At 38.7% G+C, this 17790-nt stretch overlaps 4 protein-coding genes across 8 annotated transcripts in view; 1 reads left to right on the top strand and 3 right to left on the bottom strand.

Moving 5' to 3' along the window:
- Positions 1025 to 5274, top strand: LOC104764234. 5 transcript variants are annotated; one of them, XM_010487728.2, is made up of 4 exons: positions 1025 to 1180; positions 1570 to 3222; positions 3563 to 4496; positions 4946 to 5274. In XM_010487728.2, exons 2-4 carry the CDS (start codon positions 1747 to 1749, stop codon positions 5218 to 5220), a joined length of 2685 nt encoding a protein of 894 aa, XP_010486030.1. In that variant the 5' UTR covers positions 1025 to 1180; positions 1570 to 1746; the 3' UTR covers positions 5221 to 5274. The 5 variants fall into 5 exon arrangements, with proteins under 5 accessions (XP_010486030.1, XP_010486031.1, XP_010486032.1 ...); XM_010487729.2 differs by lacking the exon at positions 1025 to 1180 and adding an exon at positions 1291 to 1393; XM_010487730.2 differs by lacking the exon at positions 1025 to 1180 and adding an exon at positions 1304 to 1490.
- Positions 7283 to 9736, bottom strand: LOC104764236 (BTB/POZ domain-containing protein At3g05675). Its single transcript, XM_010487733.1, has 3 exons — positions 9342 to 9736; positions 9013 to 9054; positions 7283 to 8913 (listed from the first exon to the last, which is right to left on the bottom strand). Exons 2-3 carry the CDS (start codon positions 9022 to 9024, stop codon positions 7594 to 7596), a joined length of 1332 nt encoding a protein of 443 aa, XP_010486035.1. The 5' UTR covers positions 9025 to 9054; positions 9342 to 9736; the 3' UTR covers positions 7283 to 7593.
- Positions 9905 to 17790, bottom strand: part of LOC104767343 — a 15735-nt gene continuing 7849 nt past the window's right edge. Inside the window, exons 17-29 of the mRNA XM_019240780.1 lie at positions 17274 to 17407; positions 17000 to 17067; positions 16689 to 16905; positions 16284 to 16499; positions 16032 to 16187; positions 15906 to 15959; positions 15617 to 15825; positions 15413 to 15476; positions 14829 to 15151; positions 12515 to 12698; positions 10411 to 12417; positions 10239 to 10310; positions 9905 to 10120 (exon numbers count right to left, since the gene is read on the bottom strand). Of these exons, the coding sequence (XP_019096325.1) occupies positions 10100 to 10120; positions 10239 to 10310; positions 10411 to 12417; positions 12515 to 12698; positions 14829 to 15151; positions 15413 to 15476; positions 15617 to 15825; positions 15906 to 15959; positions 16032 to 16187; positions 16284 to 16499; positions 16689 to 16905; positions 17000 to 17067; positions 17274 to 17407 (3725 nt within the window). The 3' untranslated portion in view covers positions 9905 to 10099. The remainder of the gene's footprint in view (positions 10121 to 10238; positions 10311 to 10410; positions 12418 to 12514; positions 12699 to 14828; positions 15152 to 15412; positions 15477 to 15616; positions 15826 to 15905; positions 15960 to 16031; positions 16188 to 16283; positions 16500 to 16688; positions 16906 to 16999; positions 17068 to 17273; positions 17408 to 17790) is intronic.
- Positions 13862 to 14456, bottom strand: LOC104764235. The gene is made up of 3 exons (XM_010487732.2): positions 14303 to 14456; positions 14177 to 14230; positions 13862 to 14096 (listed from the first exon to the last, which is right to left on the bottom strand). Exons 1-3 carry the CDS (start codon positions 14435 to 14437, stop codon positions 13884 to 13886), a joined length of 402 nt encoding a protein of 133 aa, XP_010486034.1. The 5' UTR covers positions 14438 to 14456; the 3' UTR covers positions 13862 to 13883.

Consider the following 17790-nt stretch of genomic DNA (forward strand, 5'->3'; position numbering starts at 1 on the left):
TTGGATACAGAGAGAGTCAAAGTCTTTGTGATTTGTTTACACATTAACCATGTTGAGAATTCGATGTGATTTGGTATTACATTCAACGACATATCAGTTTCGCTTTCGATCATTCAACATTTATATAAAAATAAAAAAAACAAGAAAAGAAAATTACAGCAATGTTGTCTCCACTCTCCTCCACTAAAGCATGCGCTCGCTACCTTCCGTGAATGTCTTGGTCTTCTTCTTGTAATGATTAGTAGTAGTACGTCGCTTTCTTGGCCGACGTCTTTCATCGATGGGCCTAACTTTAAGTAAGCAAGCCCATTATGCCAACCCTCATCAACAACAGAGAAACTAATCTATCAGGGCACAAAACGGAGGTCCAATCGGTATTACATGGGCCTTTGATGATTTTTAATAGAAAAAACTGCGATTGAAAATTTTTGGATAACTAAAAAAGTAGAAATGTAAAACCTACAAAAGTTATACGAGTATCGTGTAGTTCTTCTATTCTAGTTCTAGGTAAGGAATCTCTTATTAATCCATGCTCCAAAGTCCAAAGTCCAAAGTCCAAAGTCCAAAGTCCAAAGCACAGGGATGAAACCTTAAAAGGAAACTCTCACCAAAAATTGCCTGTAGAATTAGATAAATTGGAAAATGTGGAAAATGTGAAATGAGGGTGGATTTTATAAAATGTATTTTGGCTGAGTTAACTGTTAAGTTACATTTTATCGGAAACATCGTTATCTGCTAAAAATAGTAACTTCATAAACGTTTATTTTGCCATTGATTACCTAATTAAAAAAATAGTAACATAAGAGGGACCGTGCGATGCGAAACATTCGGTACGCTCAACCACAGAGTATAGCTGCCTCACGTGTTCACGCAATCATAAGTAAAATATTAAAAAGAAGTCAAAAAAGCCCAATAGCAGCTGCAACTGCCACCAGAAGCGGTCGAGGGTAATATCGTCATTAAACACAATAGTTCACACCTTCTCTCCCCTTACGCGTAGCCTCCTTTAACTACAAACCAAAAAAAATCAAAATACCTTTCCCCAATTTTGGCTTATATCAAATTAAAATTAGCTGTAAATATAGAGGAAAATAAGGCGGGGAAAAAGATCACGATTCACAAAAACAAAAGAAAAAAATTAGTGGAAAAAATCATAAGTGTTTCGTCTTCTTCATCGGAGGTTCGTTTCTTTTTTTTTTTCTTTTTTTTCTTTTCGCCCTGTGTATGTGTTTAGGTGCTGTAAATTATTTTTTTTGTATTATTATACCTTTATTTTGGGTGTTTTGACTTTTTTTTTTTTTTTTTTTTTNTTTTAATTAACTATTTCTCTCTCTCTCTCTGGGTGTGGGATTGATTGAGCAATTTCATTTAAGTTGTGTGAACCCAGGAGGAGGTTGATTTCTGCTTTTGGATAGATTTTATATTTCTAAAATAGGATCGGAATTTAAAATTAGCATTACGGGTCTGTGTGTAACTGTAGAATTTTTATGGTTCGGAATCAAATCGAGAGCTTTTATGGTTTTCAATTACGTTTCTTGATTTCTTATGTGTTTCTGGGTTGATTTGCAGATCTGGTGTTTTCAATTCGAGAAACTAAGGTTCAGATTTCTCGGTGATTGATTTCGTCTTAATGGTTGTTAGGCTTATTATAAATTCCAGGACGTGACGAGCTTGACGGAATCATTGTTGAGTTTAGTGATTTGGTGGATTTTATTAACCGTAATTGAAAAGAGAGAGAGAGAGCATATGGGAAAGAGGAACACGTTTTGTGATAGAAATTCAAATAGAAGGGCTAGATCTAAGGATAAGGGTTCTGATGAATCTGATGAGGATTATGTGATTTCGGAAGAGGATGAAGAAGATGAATCTGAGGCTGATCTCAAGGAGGAGGAGAACGAGTATGCCTCTTCCGTTGACGGTGCTGAACCATCCTTTGATGGTTTTGGTGTGTCTGATGAGGAATTTGATGACGTAAGGGAGGAGGAGGAAGAAGATGCGATGCTCAGGAATGTTGAGTGGCCTAAAGTGAAAACAGGTCCTCGTGGTAATCGGAAAATCACCGGATGTAAGCCTAGAATGACCAAACAGGTCGTGTCTGACAACGAGGATGTGGATCTTGATGATGCCGATGATGACGAGGACGAGGACGAGGAGATAAGTTATTCAAGGCAGATTATTGGAAAAGTTGGGTCTTTGGATGGAGAGAAACACCCAAGAGTAGGTTTAGGGAAGCGAAGGAGAGTTTTCTATGAGAAAGAGGATGATGAAGATGGAGACTATCCAGAGGAAGATGGAGAGGAAGAGGAAGAAAGGGATGTGACAAATGTGGATTTAAATTCCTTGCATGATGCTCAAGATGGAAAGATGGTGGCATTGGAAGAGCAGGACAACGAAACAGAAAAGGAAGATGATGGAGATTACGAGGATGAAGATGGGGATGAAGATTTTACTGCTGATGAAGATGTATCATTGGACGAGGAAGAAGAGGAAGAAACAATTGCATGTAACAAAAATTCAGTCAAGGTTTGTAAGAAAAGCAAGCGTAAGCGAAGATCTGGAGTAGGGCGTAAAAGAAGAAAGAAATGCTCTGTTGCCAAAACCCGTTTAACAAGGGGAAGAAAGAGACGTGGGAAGTACACAAAGAAAGGAGTTGATGAAGATGAAGATGATGATGATGATGATGATGATGGAGATTTTGTAGATGACTGCCTACCTGCAAGAAAGAAGGCCAAGACAAAATCAACAAGGCCACGGCGTCGGTATAACGTGCCATCAGATTCAGACATTGCATCCTCTGGAGAATCTGATTATGAGTACACAATCTCGGAGGAGGAAAGAGAGCAGATAAGAGAAGCCGGTAGTTTATTGAGAAGTAGTGTGAAGCATGCATCATCTATAAGAAAAACCACGGTCAATAAGGATTTACCTCAGGTTCGCAAGTCTCCTGTGAAGAAAGCTGAAAAGAAGGTAGAGCTAGTGAAAAGAGATGTGATCAAAAACGTTTGTGGGATTTGTCTATCTGAGGAAGACATGCGAAGATTGAAGGGAACATTGGACTGCTGTAGCCACTACTTTTGCTTCACTTGCATAATGGAGTGGTCGAAAGTAGAATCTCGCTGCCCACTCTGCAAGCAGCGGTTCAGAACAATCAGTAAACCTGCAAGATCTACACCTGGAGTAGATTTGAGAGAAGTTGTGATTCCTGTACCTGAACGTGATCAGGTTTGTTTTTACTACTCTTTCTATTGCTTTACGCATATAGTGTCTTTAGTTGATCTATTGCTTATACTGGTATCCTCATGAATGTTGGTTGTGGTCTTCTTTCTAAATGGTTTCCTTCAACACTCCACTTTTGAGGTCCAAATATACATTCCTTCTTGTCGCAGTTTAACATGTCAATACATAATAGTTACCCTTAACATCAGATTTCTCACTTAGACGGGTCAGATGCATGATAGACGAGACCTTATCAACTTTTGTTAACCTATGGACGTGGTTGTGTTGTGTTTTTTGTCACTTCTTCTGTGATAATTTATCTTATATGGGATTTTACTGTGTGCAGGTCTATCAACCTACTGAAGAAGAGTTGAGGAGTTATCTCGATCCCTATGAAAATATAATATGCACCGAATGTCACCAAGGTGATGATGATGGGCTTATGTTGCTTTGTGATCTTTGTGATTCATCTGCCCATACGTACTGTGTTGGTCTCGGGAGGGAAGTACCTGAAGGAAACTGGTACTGTGAAGGTTGTAGACCCGTTGCACTTGGATCAGCTAGTTCCCAACCGCATATTACATCCGAGCAACAAAGGGTTAGTGGCTTTTACAGTAGACCATCACCTGTTGTAGTTTCAGGGCAATATCAAGATATGTCTTTGCTAGTCTCCCCACGTACACCATTTTTCAATGGAGAAAACCTATTTTCTCCAAGGCTTCCCAATGGTGATGTTCAAGGTTCTTCTCCATCCGGCTTAGGGGCAACCACATTATCAAGAAGAAGGACGCTTCACAGACACATACAAAACATTATTAACAGTGATAGACTTGTTAATATGGGTGCTAGAACTGGTGGAACATCGACTGCTAACTCGAGTGATGGTTTCGTGACTACACAAATAGGTCATGTCAGAACTATCAACCCGTCTCAGCCTGCAGCGAGACAAGAAACAGGGGGGTCGTTGTATACAATCTCTGGGGAAAGACTACCCAACAACAATCCATTGATTTCTGCCCATAACCCTGAGCTTTTGTCTCCAAAGTTAGATGAATTTGGAAGCGAAGAAGCATTCAGACATTTGTCTAATGATACATCTCTTGGCGAGAGACCTATCGATTTAGGATTACGTCATGGACTGGTTCAGGGTGACCCCTTGTTTAGTAATCAGCAATATCTACACAGCTACATGCCAAACACAATGTCTTCCATGGGAGGAGAACGACTGCAACAAAGAGTTAAAGCCCATCTCAAAAAGTTGTCCAGTAAAATCGACTTAGGTACACATTATCCAATTCCCTCTTCAAGCTCTTGGTTTATTTAACCTGACTAAGTGACTAGTATATACTGCTACTCTTTGCTTTACGCTACAGTCTTGTTTTCAGTTTCTGAATGTGAACCGGAGTTACCTTTAGGGATTTGTTCATTTAGTGGTTAAGTTTAAATTTGGAGCTAGGGACACAATATGATTGACGTTTGTGTACACCTTCTTGGATTAGTTCTTCTCTGCATGACACTTCTTTTAGATAGTTTTGGATTATAGCTACATATTTGCCTAGCTTATTTTCAATGTCGACTATGGCCTTTGGCACACATCTACATACGACTCATTAAATCTCTAGACTAGTTTCTTCTTTGCATAACTCCACCTTGAGACAATAAGTTAGATTCAATTCTTATCTGCCGTCTGATTGTAGTGTTTTGGGTAATCGTCCTCTGTTTTGTTCAGGTCAAACCACTTTCGAGGAGATTTCCACGTGCTCAATACACACGATACTGGCAGCTTGTGGACTTGAACACAAGAGCAGTGAAGTGCATCTTGTTCCGCCACCAGTGACGTGTACTCACCATCATATGACACCTGGCAGCAGCAGAAGTAGTAGCAGCAGCAGCAGCCTGATGAAAGGGTGTTGCTATTCTTGTTTTGATTCATTTGTAGAAGATGTAGTTAAGATGATTCTAGACACAAGACAGCCCCATTGGTTGAGTCTAGGGCTCCACTAAACCACTTGCTTCAATTGTTTAGATTGTTAGAAAATTAAATTCTTTTTTTTTTCTCGTCTTTCTTCAGATGCTGCATCTTTATTTTTAGAATTGTATATGAATATGATGAACAAGTGCGATTATTTCTCATTGAAAAAAGAATTAACTTTTTTTTATGTTCCACTGTTACTAAACTACTAGGAAAAAAGTTTTAAAATATCTCATTTATTTTTATTTTGGACAAAAAATACTTTATCTTTTTTGTTGGAAAAATAATACCTCAATTAATTAATTGATGTTGATTAATACCTTAATTTTTAAATGTTGTAAGATTAATACCTAGCACGTGTATTATTATTTGAAAATTACAATTTTATCCTTTAAAATTTTAATTTCTATTTGTTTTAAATAAAACTGAATAAAATAATTGAAAAAAAAAAGAAAAAAGAAAAAAAGAAACCCAAGAAGTTCGTTCATCCTCTCCACTTTTCTAAGAACCGATTTGTAGATTCAAATTCAATTTCTTCACCAAAAACCCTAATTAGATTTCATAAAAAATCTGTTCTCTCTCAATTTTTTTCTTAAAAACATGAACACGAAGTAAAAAACTAAAAATTAAAGATCTAACAAGTAAAAACAAAACAATATATATATATATATATATCTATGAACTAGCGATTTGTCTGATTCGGATTCAAGGTTTTGTTGTATGGGTGTTCCCAATTGTTTTTGGATTCGTGGTTTTGTTGTATGGGTGTCCCCAATTGTCCGATTTGGATTATGGTTTTGTTGTATGTGGGTCTTAATGAAAGCAAATCATGAAACTAAATTCTTGTGGGTTTTAGTTTTTGTCGGTGACTGACGGTGACAACTCTAGAAACAAGTTAGATTCAAGCTACCAAGGGGAGAAAACGTGATTGTCGATAATCTGATCAAGGAGATGTTTGTATAAGACCTAGCCACCACCGTCAGCTACTTCCGATTTGAGAGAGAAGAAGATGAAGAAGATGAAGAAGAAGAAGAGAGCATCAATGAAGAATAACCGAGTCAACGTAATCGTGGTCCTTTTTTTGACTTTTTTTTTTCAATTATTTTATTCAGTTTTATTTAAAACAAATAGAAATTAAAATTTTAAAGGATAAAATTGTAATTTTTAAATAATAATACACGTGCTAGGTATTAATCTTACAATATTTAAAAATTGAGGTATTAATCAATATTAATTAATTAAATAAGGTATTATTTTTCCAACGGAAAAAAATAAAGTATTTTTTGTCCAAAATAAAAATAAATGAGGTATTTTTAAGCTTTTTTCCCTAAATTACTATGCACTGTCCAACAAAAAGACAATAACAGTTTAACATATGAAAAGCTTATCAAGTTCGATACAAACTGTGGCCTTTATCCGAGTAATAATTGAATTTGGGCCACCGGCCCACCAAAAAGATTTTAAGAATTAGCGTTTTTATCAAACTCTTGCCGACACGCTGTTCAAAAAACAAAACCAAATCCAAAAACGACACGCTGTTTTACCTTTGCAAAGATAGAAACGGCGGAAAGTGTAGTAGAGCTTAGCAAAAGTCCCACATCGGATACACGAGACGAAAGAGGCTCTTGAAACAGGGTATAAAAGAGAGACTCATGACATTGAGTAAATCACTTACCTGGACGGGGTCAACTCGCGATCAAGAAGACGAGTGGCCTAGGCTAGTGACTTCCATAGCACATACCGGAAGGGTGCTATGCTTAAGGTCTTCCCAAGAGGAAGAGCCTACGTCATTATTTGTGGCAGGGGGGCTTTGCGTTCGCGCAGGCCCCCACCATTTCTCTCAGTCTTAATCTTTTGGGCGACCAGACGGTAGATTGTGTCTGCCTTCGATCACCCAATTCAAAGAACTAGAGTTCCTTGTCTAACTCGTGCCATTTATCTCAGTCTTAATTTTTTATATCATTGATTGTTCACTGTTTATGAAATCAAGTTAGAAAGGTGTAAATCAAGTTTTGAGCAAATTCTTTGTTTTGTTATATGATATCACTTATCAACATATATGGGATGGTCTACAAATATGAAAGGTTTAGCCTATCATCAAGAGCGTCATCCATTAATGATCTAATGGGACCTAAGTTCCGTGATATAGTTGCAGAGAAACCAGAAGTGATCGACAGACCGACATCCTACAATACATCTTTAGCAGGAAATATATCTCTTAGTGACTAAAGAAGGACAAGATCTTTGTCAACAGTATTTACAGACTTGTGGAAACTGCCAATGGATAATATGAAGGGATTTGGCAGAGAACACACAATGACACAAAAGGGTTAAATGACACCTACACAACAACAACAAATAATGGAACGCTTCTTCTCTCTGGACTCAGAGCTGAGGAAATGAGTTTAAGACATGCCGTTCTCCTCTTCGCCGCCGGTTAAACCCAATCTTCTCTTGGCGACTTTAGATCTGTAACACCAAACCTCGAAAGCTTCTGTTAAATCCGGATACAAGCCATTCTTGCTTAACCATTCAGTCAATATCTCAGCTTGATCTGCAGATGGCAATGCCAGAATTATCGATACAAAGGAAGATTCCAAAGCTTGCCATATCTCTCCATCAATTTTATACCTCACAACAGATTCAACCTCCTCACCTTCCGTTACCACTGACTCAACAAGAGGCTTTGTGTTTCTTACAAAAGGAAGCCATAGTTTCACCATCTGAAGCCGTTTCGCTGTTGGTAATATCACTGTTCCATAACCGATCGCTTCCAAGACTTTTGAAGTCACCTCGATGATCTTAACTCTTATCTCAACCGTCTCTGTAACTGATGTTTCCAACTTCTCAACTACCTTAACTAGCTTCTCAGATGTGTCAACCCATGTTACTACAAATTCTTTAACCACTTCCATCTTTGTTAATATCTGAAAAGCCCACGACAAGTCAGACAGAACCATCCTAAAAGATCCCTTTTTGCTAATATCCTCAGACTCCAAAGGTTTGAAAGAGGTTTCTTCTAGACATTGGAAGAATCTTACAAACAGACTCTTTACACATTCTTTTACTTCAAGCTTGATCTCTTCATCAGCAATCAACAATGGTGCATCATCATCTTCGGTTATCATATACTCAATCTGTTCTTGAGCCGAGGACTTTATGTCTCCCAAGGGCAAAGGTGGGGACGAAGTAGCAAACCTAAAAGCAGATACAAAGATACCACTAACAGCAGACTGATCAACTGGTTGGAGACGGGCAAGAACTGGCTCTGCTTCTGATCCAATTCTAGGTACAATCCTTAGAATCTCTTCCTCTTCACCTTCTTCCCATGGAACAGCTTCCAAGTAGTTCACACAAGCAGTAACAATCTGCGGACAACTAAGTTCTTTAGCTACGCAGAGGATCCCCAACGCACTTTTCACGTTATGACAAAGGTTATCCTCATGAACATCATCAGAGACAAGATAGAGAAGTCTTAAGAGATTGATATGATGATCATAATCTGATTCTTGACAGATGACTTCAACACAGTAGCGTGAATCAAGAATCTTGCAAGTAGGCCATTTATCAGAGAGACGGTCAGCGAAGTACTGGCTTTTGTTAGTAAGGATCTTGGAATGGCAATAGATCCAATCGTCCCGTCCTTCCTCGTTTCTTAGTCTAACAACTATGTCACTGCTCGATCGATCACCAAATGTATATGAAGCCTCGGCTTTATTATCCTGCTGAAAGACAAAAACCAAGAAAATAAAAAAAGGAACATTTCAGCAGTCACTAACAAAAGAAACCCACAAATCAGTAAAGCATCTCTTATATATACTTACACGAGGCTCCATAGAGCAAAAGCTGGATCTTTATGTCAGCACCTGAATCACCATGAAAATAGAGCAAGAAATGAGATCCATTTACATAAAAATTTGCAGACTCATAAACCCAGAAAAACAACAATATATCCATTTCACACAAGTGAGGTTGAACAAAAAAAAATCCATTTCACACAAGTATGAGCGAGTTCAGAGATGAAAGACGATCCGAGTATAGAAATGCAAGTTCACTAAACAAAACGAATACAGAAAGCAATTAACTTTCCAATTATGACGAACTCATCCCCAGAAATAGAAAGACATAAATTTATCAGAGAGAGAACAGTAACCTATTAAATGTTGAATCTTTTAAGATTTTCTCTCAGCAGTGGTACTTCTTCTTCCAAGACAACTTAAAAAAAGAAAAAAAAAAATTAAAGCTTTAATCTTTGCATCTACGGACAAGTCTGATATCATCAAAAACTCCACCCGATCTCCTTCGCTCTCTCCCTCTCTCTCTTTCGTTTTCTTCGTTGGTACAAATGATCTTTTCAATGCCTACTTGATGATGTGTGTCAGAAATTTGCTGGGCTTAAAGTACAAATCTTTCTTCTTCTTCTTCTTCTACTTTTTATTTTTCGAGTATGGAGTGACGTTCACCTAAAATCTAGTTGGGTCACTTAGTGGGGTCGATTTCAAATGTTCTTTTGGGCTTTAAGGCCTCTTCAAGGTTTAATGATTTTAATTACTGTAATAATTCCTTCAATTAGTATCGTTATCATGTACGTTGTTACATTATAGGATTGTAAATGTAAGATTACTAAGTCGTCTCAATGTGTGTTACTTCCCTATTCAAGTCTTTATATGCTCTTGCCGTGTACAGGCTTTGTTGTTTCGAAAAATGCCAAGTCTAGACCTTGAAGGAGGAGTCTCTCTTCTTACTAATGTACATGAATATGACTAAACAACAACAGAAAGCGATACTGATTACCGCTTTTGTTTACATATCAAAGGAAACAATGTACATGTTATTTAAACATTACAATAAACAGAAAAGCAACTTGTAAGCAAAGGGATGTATGTATTTTGCTGAAAAGTCTCTTTCTTCTCATAGCTGCCCAAGTTTTTCCTGTCAGAACCAACAAGAACAAAACCCAATTTTAGTTTCAACTCTACAAGAAACACACAAAGGTTGATGATTCAAAAAGCACATAAAAATAAGTAAACAAATCGATTTAGAAAACAACCTGAAGCATCTGCATTAACTTCGGATGTTGTTCCAGAAGCTGACACAGCTTCTCGCGGTCACTCAATAGAGACTGAAGAGGATTTTTTAAGAATTATGGTGAGCTGTGGCATATAATACTACTAAACAAAGCAGATCAGTGTATTATTTTACCAAGAGTGTGGATTACAAACCTGAATGGCTTCAGGGGACTTGAAGTAATCATGTAATGACATTCCAGATTCTTGTTGCTGGGAAGTCCCAGCTCCTTGCTGACCTTGTACAGCATGATGATGTGGCTGTTGCTGCACCTGAGAGATCTCTTGTTGTTGAAGAGGGTGGTAGTAAGGCTGGACTTGCGCCTGTTGCATCATCTGCATCTGATGCATTGGAACCTGAAATGGGTTTTGCATTGATACTCCTTGCTCTGATGGTTGAGATATCTGTATGGGTGGTCTAACATGCTGAGGAGGCTGCATAGGGCGCTGTAACTGTGAAAGCTGCATCGATGGCAGCTGAGGGATGGACTGTTGATTGAGTGATTGAGGAATGGAGGGAACCGACAACATAGTTTGCTGCTTATCACCTCCTTGATGCGAAGGATTTCCATAGAATGGCACAGGGAGAGATGACGGCCTGCTAAAATTATGGGATGACATTAAATTGGGGGGAGGGTAAGAGGTCATTCCGGTACCTGGAACAGATAGATTGCTAGACTGATGATCAGTCGCCGGACCACTCTGTTGTTGTTCAGCGGTGCCTGTGCCTGCCTGGTTGTATCCAAAAGATTGAACTGTAGATGTCCTTGGTGGTAACGAGGCATATGGGTTAGATGAGTATTGGGGAATTGCTGAAGGGAGCGGTGGCATAAGCCGGATGGGTCCTCCTGAAGACTGTGTTCCATGATTTACAAACGGGGAGGATTGATTAGAATGAGAATCAGAAGAATGTGGTATCACAGGTGAGACTGACGGAGGCGGCACTAGAGGTAAAGGAGGCTGGTTTGGCATCATTTGCTGTTCATAAACCCCCCGACCACTGAATCCACCATGAATATGGCCCGTATGTTGCTGACTAGTCTTCGAATAGAAGCCCTGGGGACCCACTCTAGGATCAATCAAATTTTGTCCTGATGATCCTGGCATGTTGTAAGCAGGTACAAACCCAGGTTCAGATATGCCAGCGGTCTTCAGAGGGGTCATTTTCTTTGATTCGTCTGCTTGCTCAACAAATTTTCTGTCAGAAGTAATGCTTGGTTCACGAATCAACGACATCTCAGGGCGTGAAACAGAAATCCTTGATGAAAACTCGCTCTGAGCGTTTTCATCAACATTAGATGCCACAGGTGTGCCCATGTGAGAAAATTGACTACTTCCATTTGCATCACTCTCGGTTTCTTCAACAATGGAGTGAGGAGAGTTTTGTTCAACCATGACGGGAGCAGGCTGCATAAGGTTCTCATCAGGCTGAAGAAAGGTGTCATCAGGTCCTTCACACTCCTCACCATCAAAAACTATATCTATTCCTTGTAGATCATCATCAGGATCGGCTTTGAATTGTTTTGGTTTACCTGCAACTTTTTCAGTATCTCTAGCAGGAGTAGGATTTTTCACTTGCACAACAGCCTCTCCAACCACAATGGTGGAGGCATTTTGGCCTCGTTCTCTCTGTCTGGCCATAAACTCATCAACATGAATAGATGGAGGTCTACCACTGCTAGATCCTGCTCGTGAAATGGTTATTGCATTAGAATTACCAGCTGTATCAACACTCCTTTCCCTAGCAACATAATCATCTACATGCATAGAGGGAGGCCTGCTGGTATTCGGCCTGCGCTGCCTAAAGCTATCTCTAGATGGACGAGCAGGAGGAAGGGATACAGAATTCAACCCCCGTTGAACTGAACTTTGGGTCGGTATGTCAACAGAAGAGTTTTCGCCTTTGGCACGCCTGCTAGAGCTCTCCAAAGTTGGTGGTTTCCTTTTCGCAGGGAGAGATGACTGGGGCAGACGCTCAGGTAATGTTTCTGGACATTCCCACCAGAACTTGTCTTCAAGTCCTCTTTGATAGAGATCATCCTCAATGTTTTCAGACTCCAAATCAACCATATCAAAATTCCCAGGAGAAACAAGAACACCTTTGCAGGAGATAATATCATCAATATTCCCGTCTTTTAGCAACGACAGCAACGACCGAGATGCCTTCAAATCCACAAATAGAATACGGAAGTCAGTGTTAAGAGGAAATCAACAAAAGAAGTGGATGATGCAAGAAAAGCGGGGATGAGGTAGTTCGTACCTCATGCAAATAGGGTTTCGTCTCAGCTGTTACTGAACTATCAGATCCCATAGTCACTGAACTCAACAGTGTCACCATTTGTTCAATCAAACCAATGGTTTCCTCTCTAAAAGTGTCTGTACCACTATACTCACTTGGAAGGCCAAAAAGGGATTTAAGTCCTGCAACCTTCTTCGAGTCCAAACTGGAAAAATGAAGAAAATTAGACTACAGAGAATTTAATTAATGTGTTAAATATATATGTAAAAGGAATGGTTTGATATACTAGTTGGAACCATTTAAATGTAAACAGCATGTCTTCTGCTTGTTAATTTTTAGGCTTATATTAATTGAACAAAACCAGATTAACTAAACTGTATGCATGCACCAACTTAAACTAAAAGGCATTGGCAGACATTATGTTTCTATCCACATACGTAGTGAAGATGGCCATACAAGGACACGTCGCCTATCAAAGTTATTAAATCCTATCAAATTTGTCCTGTATTGGGTGAGCAGAAATTTAGTAGATTATGAAGAGTATGGGAGTCACCTTTCACCATCAAGGCATAATCTGATGGAGCCCACGCTCAGAACGTTTACTGCCTTAATTGCAAGACTAGAGGACCCATCTTTTGAATTAACTGAGTTCAATAACTTGATCCAGCAAGACAGAAAAGGGGGATTCTTCTTCATTTCTAGTTGATTGAGACTCATACTACTAGTGTCACACCACCTTTCAGCAGATACAGGTTCTTCGGCCCCAGAAAACAGATGAAGCAAAAGTGAAACCAGACCATTTTGACCTTCACCACATGAGACCAGGTCTTTGAAAGCGCAAAGACAAGATAATAGCTCATTGCCAACAGGCAACACCTGTAAAAAGAAAATCATTCTTCGTAATCATATTTTAATAAGAAAATATTACAAAGATATCTCTTAGAAGAGCTCATCAATATTTCAGAATCTATTGCCACAAACAAACAATCATAATTTACAACCCATAGCATATTAGATGCAGCAATTTTACCATGTTTCCATAGGGACGAGGCGAGCAACATAAGAAGAACACAAACATAATTATATCTGGAAATTGATAAACATAGATCACTACAATGTCGACAAAATTTAATATACCTGACAGAACTTCAGCACAAAGGGAAAAATCAATGCACAATCTTTTGCACTCAAACTGGCCANTGGTGTGCCCATGTGAGAGAATTGACTACTTCCATTTGCATCACTCTCGGTTTCTTCAACAATGGAGTNTAAATACAAAATCGATTAGATATAAATGTAATATAGATAACGTAATCCTAGTACAATTAGGTTCCGTGTTATAAACGCACCCAAAAATGGTAACGTTAAGCAATCCTGCAGAAAAAAAGACTTACAGCTCTTTTTTCTGACAGCACGAGAGAGGCACTTGTGAATCGCATAGTAGTGAGATTGATCTGAAAGCTGGAATACACCACTGAATCACACTAGACTCGGACACAACTCCATACTCTAGAACCCTGTTTTCACTTGGATAGGTGGCATCATAACATCTTTCCAGAACTTCCACAAGCAGTTGAACAATACCCTCCTCTAACAGTAATCCCTAAAGTGAATAAATTTCAGGTGAATAAGAAACAAACAAAAAAGTGAAGGAATACTATGACATAAGGCAAAGAGTATGACCTTCGCATGCGGATGCTCTAATAAACTAGCCAGAAAGGTAAGATATCGGTAGACCTGAAAGAGAGTAATGAGACTGGTTAGGAGCAGCAGTACACAGATAGCGAGTTAGAGAGGCCGAACAAACACCATATAAGCTTCAGTGTCTCTTGTTGATGACTGATCCAAAATACCATCTCTGATAGATGAAAATATGGGCCGCAGAAGGATAGAAGCATGTTCAACCCTTTGACATGCAATACGAACTACGAAAACCCGAAGCATATCCTGAATGACCACCAATGCCTGTTGAAGAATAAGACAANAACTGGAAAAATGAAGAAAATTAGACTACAGAGAATTTAATTAATGTGTTAAATATATATGTAAAAGGAATGGTTTGATATACTAGTTGGAACCATTTAAATGTAAACAGCATGTCTTCTGCTTGTTAATTTTTAGGCTTATATTAATTGAACAAAACCAGATTAACTAAACTGTATGCATGCACCAACTTAAACTAAAAGGCATTGGCAGACATTATGTTTCTATCCACATACGTAGTGAAGATGGCCATACAAGGACACGTCGCCTATCAAAGTTATTAAATCCTATCAAATTTGTCCTGTATTGGGTGAGCAGAAATTTAGTAGATTATGAAGAGTATGGGAGTCACCTTTCACCATCAAGGCATAATCTGATGGAGCCCACGCTCAGAACGTTTACTGCCTTAATTGCAAGACTAGAGGACCCATCTTTTGAATTAACTGAGTTCAATAACTTGATCCAGCAAGACAGAAAAGGGGGATTCTTCTTCATTTCTAGTTGATTGAGACTCATACTACTAGTGTCACACCACCTTTCAGCAGATACAGGTTCTTCGGCCCCAGAAAACAGATGAAGCAAAAGTGAAACCAGACCATTTTGACCTTCACCACATGAGACCAGGTCTTTGAAAGCGCAAAGACAAGATAATAGCTCATTGCCAACAGGCAACACCTGTAAAAAGAAAATCATTCTTCGTAATCATATTTTAATAAGAAAATATTACAAAGATATCTCTTAGAAGAGCTCATCAATATTTCAGAATCTATTGCCACAAACAAACAATCATAATTTACAACCCATAGCATATTAGATGCAGCAATTTTACCATGTTTCCATAGGGACGAGGCGAGCAACATAAGAAGAACACAAACATAATTATATCTGGAAATTGATAAACATAGATCACTACAATGTCGACAAAATTTAATATACCTGACAGAACTTCAGCACAAAGGGAAAAATCAATGCACAATCTTTTGCACTCAAACTGGCCAATCTGTGCAAGTTAATATAAATACAAAATCGATTAGATATAAATGTAATATAGATAACGTAATCCTAGTACAATTAGGTTCCGTGTTATAAACGCACCCAAAAATGGTAACGTTAAGCAATCCTGCAGAAAAAAAGACTTACAGCTCTTTTTTCTGACAGCACGAGAGAGGCACTTGTGAATCGCATAGTAGTGAGATTGATCTGAAAGCTGGAATACACCACTGAATCACACTAGACTCGGACACAACTCCATACTCTAGAACCCTGTTTTCACTTGGATAAGTGGCATCATAACATCTTTCCAGAACTTCCACAAGCAGTTGAACAATACCCTCCTCTAACAGTAATCCCTAAAGTGAATAAATTTCAGGTGAATAAGAAACAAACAAAAAAGTGAAGGAATACTATGACATAAGGCAAAGAGTATGACCTTCGCATGCGGATGCTCTAATAAACTAGCCAGAAAGGTAAGATATCGGTAGACCTGAAAGAGAGTAATGAGACTGGTTAGGAGCAGCAGTACATAGATAGCGAGTTAGAGAGGCCGAACAAACACCATATAAGCTTCAGTGTCTCTTGTTGATGACTGATCCAAAATACCATCTCTGATAGATGAAAATATGGGCCGCAGAAGGATAGAAGCATGTTCAACCCTTTGACATGCAATACGAACTACGAAAACCCGAAGCATATCCTGAATGACCACCAATGCCTGTTGAAGAATAAGACAATCCAAATCATGCTGGATAGATGATAACAAAAGCAAAAGCAGCAGACACTGGAGCTAACTAGACATAGAGGAACATACAGATACGGCATGATGTTGGATAATCTTTGCAATCTTGTCAAGATTAGGTGTTAAATGGTTTATCAGTTTTTCAAGTGGACCAGGCTCCAGATACCAGTTGATCTGTTTCTCCTTCTGTGGACCCATCAATGTCCCAACCGCCAACTTTCTGAGACCACTTAATAAGGGCATGCCACTCTTCCAAAACCAGACTCCTTCTTCGGGGAGAATATCACTCTTGCAATGAGAAATCAACGAAAAATAAAGTATAAGATAGTATATGGAGATATTCCAGTTGATACTATTTACATTAAATGAATACAAAAAACATGATCGAAATTCCATCACAAACGTTCAGATGAGTCATATCTATTCGGCTGGAAATATATGTTGAAAATAATTAGTGGAAGTGTAAGATTTCCATACTAGAATGCAGAGGAAACTACAGGTCTCCTTTGGACCCAAGGCAGGAACAGAGGACGTCTGGACACCCGAAAGAAGAGTGTGGAATAGCCCAGGAATCCATCCATAAACTGGCCAGCAGACAAGGGCGGACACAATGAGGTGGCACACTGCTCCAAAGCTAAGAGCAGAGTCCGGATAATGGGAGGACAAGTCAGCTGCACAAGCAGCTAGCTTCGGGCTGGAAAGAAAACAAGCCATTGTGGCTCAAAGCTTAACTTTGCTTAAAACATACATGTGATTAATACTATTAAAACAAAAGACAAGTAACTCACCTGACTTCCCGATGTAGCCTTAGGAGTGCCTTCATCAGTTTGGTGTTTCTATACTGCTCCTTAGTTCCCTTTAGACAGTAAAGACAATGTCAATGACCAGAGGGGATAATGAAGACGCATAATCCCGCAATTATAGAGTCTCAACAAAGTAAAATTAAGGCAAAAGTTCAGAAGATATGGCTTTTGAGAGAAGAGATTAATCAAATTTATTCCGCAGAATCAAAACAATTGTTGATACATGATGAAGAAACTAATAATGTTTAAAGCAACAGACCTGTAGTCTTTGCAGAACAGATATCAAAAGGGCAAGGGAAGGAATTAACAAGTCCACCAAGCTTTGCTCACGATTACGTTCAGACAAAAAGTCAGAAATAGAACTGCATCCATGATCGTCATCGACTAGATAATCTGCTTAGTACAAAACAAAATAACTAGTTGGGTGTCACCTATAATCATCAAACGATTGATGAAAAATAACTGAAAACATCGTGAACCTATAAGAAGAAAGTTCTTGAAAGAATAAATAGAAAAAACGGTTATCCAGTCAGTGGGTGATTTTAATTCTTCCCGGCATCTCTTATTATCAGTCTAAATCTGAGAGTCAAATGGTAGCAGCAATAGAGGAGTAGAATAAAACCATAGAATAGACAGTAGTTTACCATAAATATTCGAGGACCTCTCAAACATGAAGCTGCAGTTGACCAAGATAGCATACACAACTGTAACCGCACCCTCGTCATATAAAGCAGCAGCAACAGTCTGTACAAAGCACAACATTTCAGAACACTTAG

Source organism: Camelina sativa, chromosome 19, assembly GCF_000633955.1.
Source record: "Camelina sativa cultivar DH55 chromosome 19, Cs, whole genome shotgun sequence".
Lineage (NCBI taxonomy): Eukaryota > Viridiplantae > Streptophyta > Magnoliopsida > Brassicales > Brassicaceae > Camelina > Camelina sativa.